Here is an 11,388-nt window from a genome sequence, read left to right as displayed (position 1 = left end):
TGGTTACCAATCTTAGCAGGGCGTTGACGCCTTGACTTCCAACTGATTTCCTGACTCAAGTTCACCTAGACTTTCACTTCAACTTTTTCACCTCAACTTTCTATTTAGGAAAACTCTCTATTTATACGGAAAAATAGGTTCTAAACAGATTATCCTTGATTTTGCAAGACAGCGAACGAAACTTCCTCATTAGTTAATGTCTACTTTTTTGACGCGTCCATTAGCTAAATATACTCCATAATAACAAAATACACCGTTTATTTCAAGAAATAAAACTAAACAATAAAAATCCATATAATTCTAATCTAAGCTTAAGCGAGATTTGTACCTAAAAATTTTGAAGATTGAGGGGACTAAGGATGCTCTTTTCGATAATGTATACGGGTTCAGTCTCTATTGATCAATTTGAAAAAAATTGCACTTTTAAATTCTTTTCCCCTTTTTTATGAGAAAGTGTAGAAAAGAGATTTTTTACTCCGAACGGTTGAAAATTCAGTTTGCCTTGTCATGCAGATTCATTCCAATTAGCGTGTTGTCTGTGGAAGATGTTTGATTTATGCCGTTGTGACCGTGTATTAAGCAATGAGATATGCTGAAGATGTGGCGTCAAGAAGGACGCCGAGCTTTGGCCTTCGCAGAGTGACGTTTGAAATAGTTGGGCCATGTCCACGTCCTCCGGAAACTAACAGACTATATTCCTCGAATCATTGTCCAGATTGGGTTAATTGGCTTCTTGAAGTAACGAAAAGGAGGGGAGAAAAGAATTTAAATAATGACCAAACTAGTGTTAAATCTACTAGAAGCTTGGATGGCCGGCTTGCCCATCTTTTGCAGAGCAGCTGGCCACAGACCACTTAGAATAATATGTAACTATTTTCAAAGGTGAAGGATACCGACCGAGGTGAAAATATCTAATCCGCACTATAAACACAAATTACGAGTAAAACTACCAATCATCGAAGTAAATTTTGAAAGAGAAAAAAACTTCTACTTTCTCGAACGAAAAATTGCCCCATCATCTGCTCTTAAGGCAGATAAGAGTTAATGCATATGATAGCCCTGTATTGGCATATAGATAATTCTTTTTTCGAGCCTCCTAGCTTTCAAAAGCTCTCCCCTCCCGCCTAAAATTATCAGGAAAAGACAGAGAATAGTTATTTTAAAATACTTGCACATTTCAAAACAACGTTAAAACCGTTTTGAAAACCTTTCTTTGTGGAATAGAGATGGATAATGACCGAAAATTCCCTGAAGAATCCAGCTTATTTAAACTGTTTCAATTTTCCCAAACTTTTTCTTCCCTTTCACATTCGCTTCTTGACTGGAATCTAAATTTTCAGCGCTCGAATCTTTGTTCATTTCTCTCCTCGCATTTGTCTCAGCCTGTGAGTCATTAATTGGATTGCAAGTGAATCTTGTTTCAAAGTTTCTTCTTAGGTCACCTTCCCGTGGAAATATCAAATTTGGGTAAAAGATATCACTACTATTAACAGCAACTCCCTGAAATATAATGTTAAATTATTATATCAGCTGGCATAACTGTTCAGTTACCTGGAGTATATATATATATATATATATATATATATATATATATATATAACGGAAAGAGGTTTGTTGGAGCTCTAAGTTGAAAATATAAAACCAGTGGCGTCAATAGAGGGGTACGGGGCCTGTGCACAATAGATTTTTTACTTCCATGTAGATTTTGAAAAAAACTTTTTGGGGTATTCTCATCGAAAAATGCTGTTTTTTTGGTATTTTCCTTAAACAAGAGCTAAGAGCTCATATGGCACTTATGACGAGGCAAGAAGAGCTAAGAGCCAAGAGATTATATGGCATGAGCTCTAACAAAATTCTATGAATCAATAGATTGATTTAAAAAGAAAAATAAGAGGCTTAATGCCGGTCAGGATTTAAAATAAGAGCTCTGAGTCACGATGTCCTTCTAAATATCAAAATTCATTAAGATCCGATCACCCGTTCGTAAGTTAAAAATACCTCATTTTTTCTAATTTTTCAGAAATAACCCCCCCCCCAACTACCCCAAAGAGAACGGATCTGTTCCGTTTATGTCAATCATGTATCTAGGACTTGTGTTTATTTTTCCCACTAAGTTTCATCCCGGTCCTTCCACTCTAAGTGTTTTCCAAGTTTTAGGTTTCCCCTCCCAAATCCCCCCCCCCAATGTCATCAGATCCGGTCGGGATTTAAAATAAGAGCTCTAAGACACGATATCCTTCTAAACATCAAATTTCATTGAGATCCGACCAACCGTTCGTAAGTTAAAATACCTCATTTTTTCTAATTTTTCAGAATTACCCCCCCCCCCCCCAACTACCCCAAAGAGAGCGGATCCGTTCCGATTATGTCAATCATGTATCTGGGACTTGTGCTTATTTTTCACATCAAGTTTCATCCCGATCCCTCCACTCTAAGTGTTTTCCAAGATTTTAGGTTTCCCCCCCTCCAACTCCCCCAATGTCATCAGATCCGGTCGGAATTTAAAATAAGAGCTCTGAGACACAATATCATTCCAAACATCAAATTTCATTAAGATCCCATCTATTCTATTTTTTCCGAATTAACCGGCCCCCACTCCCCCCCCCCCCAGATAGTCAAACCGGGAAAACGACTATTTCTAATTTAATCTGGTCCGGTCCCTGATACGCTTGCCAAATTTCATCGTCCTAGCTTACCTGGAAGTGCCTAAAGTAGCAAAACCAGGACCGACAGACAGACCGACAGAATTTGCGATTGCTATATGTCACTTGGTCAATACCAAGTGCCATAAAAACGGAAGAAAGACAATCTCCCCCATCATAAATTTTCGAGAATTGATGCCCCTGTGTAAGACGCACTAGCCCAGACCCCAGGCACAAAAAATAAAATGTATAGCATTGGCTGTATGAAATTTCTATAAGAAGGTGTGCTCAGGTTGAAACCGACTAGTTCGCATAGGTTCGTTCAGTCAGTGTAGAGTATCTCTATCCTACCGATCTCTGAAATTTAAATCATTATATCGTCGACTTTACCAAGCCTTAATAACAGGGGCACCAACAAAGGGGAGACGGTTATTTGTTATCCTAGATTTTCTTTCCCCCCCCCCCTACATTTAGAAGAAATGTTTTTGGGTATTTTCAGTGAAAACATACCTTTTTCGGTTATTTTCATTAAAAAAACGAAAAGCACCAAATATCCCTCCTTAGATATTGAAATACATTTTGCCTTCCCCCGACTTCTTCAAAAATTAGCGCCCCAGCTTTCTAAAAATATCAAAGAGAATAAAAAAGAAAAGTTCCTTGTACTCTGATGGATCACTAATGCTACCCAAATGCTAGAAACTCCCTCGGGCACTGTTACAAAATAAATCTTTTAAGCTTCAAGCACTTCTCTTTTCCATTTTCCCAAAAGCCACTTAGATCGACCATGATATTTAAATCAAGAGTTTTAAACAGGATATACCGAAAATTCTCAAAAGAAAATCGGGTTCTCCAAAATCTCTTTCTAAAAATTTCCTCAAACAAAAATTAACGGTTTGTACTCAGTAACCGAGCTTTATTGTAATACAGCTTAAAATGGTAGCTTTTCCTGTAAATAACTATTGGAACATTAGGTTGAATCTGTTGAGTGACGTTGAAACCCAAAGAGGAAAACTCTATGCCTTCCGATATGCCATTGAGATCTCGACAAGGTTCATAAAACTTGTCAGAAAAACTAGTTGAAGTGTTTGCAAGGCACTTGTAGGAATATTAAAACAAGGTAGCTGCAGTAATTCAAAAGGAGCAGTTGAACAATTTTTTTGGAACCTTTTAACCCATTACAGCAGAAGAATTTTTTTTCTCGGAAGGAGGGGATTTCACGCTGCCCTCTGGACAACCTTTTTTAACCACCGGAAAACTGGAAACAATTTTCAGAATTTTTTACACAGTTTCTGAGACATGGGCTGTCCTATTTATAGGAAAGTGGGCAAATACAACATCCAAAAACGCATGATTCTGAAAACAGATTTAACGTTTGAAAAACAACAGAGAAAATGGGAGTGCATCTTCTAATTCAGTTAAATAAGATGGTCTACGACCTCAAATAAGCAGTTTAGATCCTTTATTTATGGTTAGATTAGAATAGAATATATTTTATTCACTACAATAGCTGGAGCTAACATGAGCATGTCATGACACAAAAAAAGACCCAAAACAAGGATCAAAAATAAAAAAAAAATAAAACAAATAAATAGCAACACAAAAATTATGGCAACAAGTTCTAATTCAACGTCAATAAATTAAAATGAGTCGATAATAAAAATTAATATAAAATTAACATAAGTCAAGAATCAATTTTCACAGTTCAAACAGTGAACTTTTATACAGAATATATCAGAATATTGAATATATAAATGGTTAGTACATTCAAAAACATCCAGGCAAATACTTGACATAAACTGCATCAGACATTAAATATTTGTTAAGGTAATATTATTAAAATACTGAGTAAGATAAGGGACAAAGGATTTGTAATATCTCTCAATACTAGAGGCTGGGTAAGTCATTAACTGTGGACAATTATTTTCTACTTGTAGGAGTCTAGTGATTTTTCCCTCAGTAGATGGGCTCACAAGGTCGGGGAGTAGACCACGATGAGCTGGGGAATTCAAGTTCAGCTATTTTAGTGCATCATCAAATGTTGAGTATTTATGTCCAAGTAAAATTTTTACAGCTCCTCAGTACCACCTCAATTCTATTTGATTGATATTTCGTCAAACCCGGATGCCGAATTGGACATGAATCCAGTGAGAGAAGGTCTAACGTAGCTGCAAATGGTTCGTCTGGCAATACTCCGTACTCGTTATTTTTTTAGTATTTAAACGAAAATATCGTTCTGTGATGAGAAATCCACATCAAAATGTAATGACTGAAAAACCATGAAAACCATCAACAAAAATTGCATTGTCTATCAATATCACTCGCTTTAACTGATAATGCTTAAGGTGATGTGTACAAATAACATATTCTTGAACATCCTCCTTATCCCACGAACAATAACTTTTGCACCGCTTATTTTCACAATAAATGAAAAGGATAAATTCGGGAAATCGGTTTATTTCACTTACGTGTTTGATTCTAATTAAAAAGATAAGAACAAAAATCCATGCATTAACAATTGAATAAACCATTACGGTCGGCCCGGCGAAGGACCACTAGTAGGTGAGCCACACACCCGATTAAGCTAGTATAGAATTGTACATTCAATGCTGAAATAGAAGGGAGATTAAAAGAAAAAATCTGAAGCCCATTGATGATGCTTGGCAAAATCAGCTAAGCTTTAGCAAGTAAGTAGAATTTGACAAAGCACTAAACCAAAGTGTGGAGCCAAAATAGATAAACGTCCGTGATTAAAAGTAAAAAGATTGAATTACAACAAGACTCTTAAGTCTAAGAAACTCTTAAAACTCTAAGCTCATTGAAGGAGTAAAACTTATGACTCGGTTAGAATTTTGATAACTGAATATAACATTTCACTTTTTTTCAATTGTACTTTCTGTCCACCCTTGGTGTTACGAACACTGACCAATGGAGGGGGAAGTTATCGGCACAGAAAAAAAAGAGCCAAGAGCTCATATGGCACTTGTGACGAGACCAAAACCTAAAATTAGACACGGTACTCCGGTTTCCAAGATTTCCTTTTCCCCCTTCCACCCCCCAATGTCTCCAGATCCAGAAAATGTAGCATCGGAGACATGAGATCTTTCAATATGTCAAGTTTCATTAAGATCCGATCACGATTCGTAAGATAAACATACCTTCATTTTCACGATTTCCCCTCTCTCCAGTCCCCCTCCCCACAGATGGTCGAATCGAGGAAATGAATGCTGTGCAGGTTCCTGACACGCCTACCCATTTTCATCGTCCTAGCACGTCCAGAAGCTCCTAACTCGCCAAAGCACTGGAAATCTCCTCCCCCCCCCCGATCACCCAAAGAGGGAGGATTCGATCCGATTATGTCAATCCCGTACCTAAGGGTTGTGCTTATTCTTTCCACAAAGTTTCATCCTGATTTCTCCACTCAAAGTGTTTTCCAAGATTTTGGGTTTTCCCTTCCAACTCCCCCCAATGTAACAGTATCCGGTCAGGATTTAAAATAAGAGCTCTGAGACACGATGTCCTTCTAAATATTAAATTTCATTAAGATCCAATGACCCGTTCGTAAGTTAAAAATACCTCATTTTTTCTAATTTTTCCGAGTTAACCAAATTATCCCCCATTCCAACCCCCCGAAGAGAGCGGATCCGGTCTGGTTATGTCAATCAAGTATCTAGGACTTGTTCTTATTCTTTCCACTAAGTTTCATCCTGATCTCTCCACTTTAAGCGTTTTCCAAGATTTGCGGTTTCCCCTCCAACAACCCCAATGTCACCGTATACGGTGGGGATTTAAAATAAGAGCTCTGACACACGAGGTCCTTCAAAATATCAAATTTAATTAAGAGTTAAAAATACTTCACTTTTTTCTACATTTTTCTAATTACCCCCCCCCCCTTCCAACTCGTCCCAAAGAGAGCGGATCCGGTCATGTCAATCACGTATCTAGAACTTTGTACCTATTCTTCCACTAAGTTTCATCCCGATCTCTCTAACCTAAGCAATGTCCAAAATATACGATTTCCTCCTCCGACCTCTCCCTCCCAATCTAACCAGATCCGGCTGGGTTTCACAACAAGAGCTCTGAGACATGAGGACCATCTAAATATCGAATTTTATTAAGATCCAATCACCTGCTCATAAGTTAAAAATACCTCATTTTTTTCTAATTTTTCCATATTACTGAATTATGCTCCCTCCCCCCAAAGAGAGCGGATCCGGTCCGGTTGTGTCAATCACGTATCTAGGACTTTTGCTTATTCTTCTCGCCAAGTTTCATCCCGATTTCTCCACTCTAAGCGTTTTCCAGGATTTCTGGTTTTCCCCACCAACTCCCCCCAATGTCACCAGATCCGGTCGGGATTCAAAATAACAGCTATGAGGTACAAGATCCTTCTAAGTATCAAATTCCATTAAGATCCGATCACCCGTTCGTAAGATAAAAATACCACATTTTTTCCAATTTTTCCGAATTAACCCCCTCCCCCAAAGAGAGCAGATCCGTTCCAGTTATGTCAATCACGTATCCAGGACTTATGCTTATTCTTCCCACCAAGTTTCATCCCGATCTCTCCACTCTAAGTGTTTTCCAAGATTTCGGTTTCCCCCTTCAACTCCCCCCAATGTCACAAACCGTCGGGACTTAAAATGAAAGCTCTGAGACACGAGATCCTTCTAAATATCAAATTTCATTAAGCTCTGATCACCCGTCCGTAAGTTAAAAATATCTCATTTTTCTACTTTTCCGAGTTAACCGTCCCTCCAGTCCCCCCCCCCAGATAGTTGAAACGAGGAAGCGACTATTTCTAATTTAATCTGGTCTGATCCATGATACGCCTGCCAACTTTCATTGTCCTAGCTTATCTGGAAGGGCTTACCTGAACTAGCAAAACTGGGACCGACTGTCAGACAGACAGACCGACAGAAATTGCGATTGCTACATGTCAACTTGGTAAATACCAAGTGCCATAAAAACGGGCAGTTCATGGGCTATGGAATTGAGTGGAAAGGTGGCATCTATTGACAAATTCATTTAATAATCCAAAACATTTTCAAAGGTCAGGAAAAAATTAAAAAAATAAACCGATAAATAGATATTTGCTGCGACTCGATCAGGAAGAACAAGGCTCGTGTCTCAGTCGCTTCTGTGCTGTTCAAAGCAAAAAAAAAATAATGTTTTCTTTGTTATTCCTATTCCCGTCCCCACTAATTAAACTGGAAATATAATCGTCCTTTTCTTGCTGACACGTTTCTTTTTCAATAATTTATTATTCGTCTTTCAAAATGCATAAAAATCGTAAGATTGAAATTTAGGGTAGTTTGGGATCTACTTCTGTTAAAATTTGATGTTCTATGTAATTTGTTTATTTAATAAAAAAGTTCAAAGTCAAATTCAAAACATGATTTTTTTCCCAAAAAGAATGCAAAAAAAAAGAAAAAAAAGACTGTGCTAGTCCCCCGAAGCGAGATCTTCAATAATTTTATTTATTTTTGTTACAAGAAGATTCTCGTGGCTTCATTAATTACTTACAGGTTCACCAAATATTCGTCAACTGAATGTGTAGGGAGTCCCTATAACAGACCACCATTCTTTCATCGAACAAGGAATCAGTAAAGCCCTACTTATCCTTGAAAAGCGTGGTGATGACCCAAAAAAGATTTGGAGCCAGTGTCTTGCCTCAACTACAACGCTACCGCTCTGCAGATAGGAACACCAAGCATGTGTAGCCCACCCGGGCAATTGCAGAAGTATCCAATACATAGAAGATTACAGAAAATAAGAAGAATATAACTAAAAACTAGGGCCTTCCACCCCTTCAAAAGAAGAACAGTTTATAGCTCTGTAGTATAACGTGACTGAAATTATATTCGCATATGACTGTTTTCATTCAACTTTGCAACCATAGGCGTAGACACAAAAACATTAGGTTGGCTTAGAGAAATTTTTAATGTGAAAGGGGAGGGGTATTGATGGAAAAGGCCAATAGCAGATGCTCCGTATGCTATGTTAATCAAAAAAAAGTTAAGCGCATAATAGGATTTTTTTTAATGAATGCCAAGTATAAACAAATTAAAGATTGTGCTCGTCTTCTGAAGCCATATTTTGTATGTCTGACGACATTAGTGATAATTTTATTCATTTTTGCTACAGAAGGACTCGTGGTCTTATCAATTACTTAACGGGTAACGAATACAGACAACGTTTCTCCATAAAACCCCATCCTTTCATAAACAAGGAATGGCTAAAGACCTACTTAACGCCGGGAAGCGCGATGATAACCCCAGGAGATTTGATGCAGAAGTCTTGCCACAGTTACTGCACTCAAGCTCTGCAAATAGGAACACCAAGCCCGGGTATCTGACCCAAAAAAACCGGAGAAGCACCCAGTTACGCCAAAAAATACAGGAAATGAGATAAATATAATTAAAATGAAGAACCATCCGCCATTTTCAAAAGCAAGAAAAATTTATAGCTGTGTGATCCAACGCAACTGAAATTATATTCGAACGTGATTATTTTTTATTCTAATTATACGACCTAAAAGTATTTTATTCTAATTAAACGACCCTTATGTTTCTGGAGTCGTTCTTATAAAATTGGGATAAAAAGTCGAACTTTAGCATAAAGAGCGAGGCGTTGAGGTGGGGGCAACCGTCCGTAAAATACAGAGTAATTTCTGTTTGTTTACAGTTAATATGTTATTCCTTAATTTCAGTTAGAAAACTTGTTTTTAGCTAGTTTCTTATTGTTTTTTAAACATATTTTTAATCATGAAGAGTTTCATCCCCCACAGAAAATACCTCAAAGTAAAGTTCCTCACGCGAAGAATTCCATCCTCACTGAAAATCCCACAGGAAAATTTCTTGAGGACAATTCCGCATGAAAAATTATCCTTAGCATAAATTAATTTGAAAAAGACTTAATTTTTAATTGTTTTTCAAATTATGTTTGAAATCCCCCTTCCCGTCGGAAATTTTCCACAGAAATCCCGCTTCTCCCAATGGTTAGTTGCTCCCAAGGAAAATCCCCCCACGGAGAATTTTTCCTGCGGAAAATTTCCCCATTACGAATTTCTTTCACGGGAAAGCCCTCCAGACAATTCTAACCCCACTGAAAATTTCCCCAAGAACATCTTTAAACGCAACATTTAGTTGGCAAAAACAAAGTGACAAATAAAAAAATCGTAAAGGAATTCCGGCCAATTCCCTCACAGTGAAATTTTTTCTGGAAAGCTCACCCCCCAAAAAAAAACTTCCCTCCCCAGAGACAGTTCTCAACGTGGAACCCTCTCCCCCAAACAAAGAAAAACATCTGTATACTATTTATTAATAGATACTATACGTAAACAATGGGTGAATTTCGCAATTTCCAGCCCTTTTCCTAAGGGCTATGGGGGATAGTGTTACCGCCAAAGGTAACACGTTATTGGAGTTATTGGATAAGTTTTTAGACCTTTCTACTATGCTGAACAAAATGACTCAAAATTTTGATCAGACGACTCTGAGGAAAAAACGGGCCTGCTAGTGTATGACTTTGTATGATAGATTCTATGAAGCATTTTTTGTTAAACTAAACTTATCAGCAATGTCGTGAAAAATGGAACAAATATAATAATTTGCAATTCTTTTAAATCAAATTATAGGAAAAATCATCGCTTTTTGGGCGCCTTTAGTGCGTGACGAAGCTCCTTTCCTTACGTTTCAGGATCAGGCCCGTAAATTTGGTTACGGTCCAGAAGGAGGTGCCGCGGTCCGTATCCCGCAAAAATGCATTTTCTCTAAATTTGACTTCATTCCATTAAAAGCTCCTTTGAAAGATTTGTGACTTTATTAGATATTGGGTGAAACCAGGACGTATTTTCTTAAAAAAAAAAATAATAAAAAAACGAGAAAAAACTCGTGCGTAAAAATGTCAAAAGAAAAAGAAAGATAAAAATTAAAAAGCAAATCGCAAACTTAAGAGTGCAGTTAAGCCAGGAATATGTGTGATAAGTTCTTACTTATTAAATTCAAATATCGAAGACTTGACCAGACCTTCCAGGCTGCTAAAAAGAAAACGGGCAGTTTTAATAGCAACACAATAAAATGTTAAATCGATTTCTTCAAGGATAAAACTATCGATCACGCCCCATTTTTCGTTACTATAAATTTGTTTAACAAATAAGTAAGGAGTATTGTTATATACCTTGCTTTAGCCCAATGTGTGGAGATGCAGAAGATGGTTTAATTCGTGTTTTGGATTTTTGTAAGGAATTAAATAGCCCGAATGGGGAAATATTTTTCGAGGTAATATACAAGGGAGGAATGGTTGGATATTATACTAAACGACACAAGTTTTATAGGGATGAAGAAGTTGGGAAAATTTGTGTGTACAGGCATGATACATAGGGACCATTTCTCAATTTTTTTTTTCTTGTTTAATTTGATTTAAGGCTGTGTATTTGTTTACAATATTCATATTGTTGTATTTTTGTATTAATCATGGCCCATAAAGGTTTTTAGTTGTGATAAATATCATATCATGTAGTTGAAATTACTTTTTCTACCATACGGCGACTTTGTTTTATTCTTAATTATCTATGGAACTTTAATTATGTAATTATCTTAATTCAATTTGTTCTTAATGTAACTGGGTTATGCTTTATTTTCACAATAAAAAATTGCAGGTGATGCTTTTTTCAATGGTAAAAAAACTAAAAGAAGCAGAAACAACGAAACAAGACACATCACTGCACCATATATATGGTGCACCA

General features: G+C 37.0%; 1 protein-coding gene across 4 annotated transcripts in view; it reads right to left on the bottom strand.

Annotated features, from left to right (window-relative positions):
- Window positions 1-241: 241 nt before the first annotated feature.
- LOC136039409 (protein CLEC16A homolog) overlaps window positions 242-11,388 on the bottom strand; it is a 53,520-nt gene continuing 42,373 nt past the window's right edge. The window contains exons 7-8 of one of the 4 annotated variants that reach the window (XM_065723133.1): window positions 10,636-10,680; window positions 1,313-1,500 (exon numbers count right to left, since the gene is read on the bottom strand). In XM_065723133.1, coding sequence (XP_065579205.1) covers window positions 10,645-10,680 — 36 coding nt within the window. In that variant the 3' untranslated portion in view covers window positions 1,313-1,500; window positions 10,636-10,644. Of the gene's footprint in view, window positions 1,501-2,615; window positions 4,909-5,080; window positions 5,249-10,635; window positions 10,681-11,388 lie in introns of those variants that run through there. The other 3 variants (XM_065723131.1, XM_065723132.1, XM_065723134.1) reach the window with 3 other exon arrangements.

This window comes from Artemia franciscana, chromosome 19 (genome assembly GCF_032884065.1).
Source record: "Artemia franciscana chromosome 19, ASM3288406v1, whole genome shotgun sequence".
Lineage (NCBI taxonomy): Eukaryota > Metazoa > Arthropoda > Branchiopoda > Anostraca > Artemiidae > Artemia > Artemia franciscana.
This window is presented reverse-complemented; position numbering and strand designations above follow the sequence as displayed.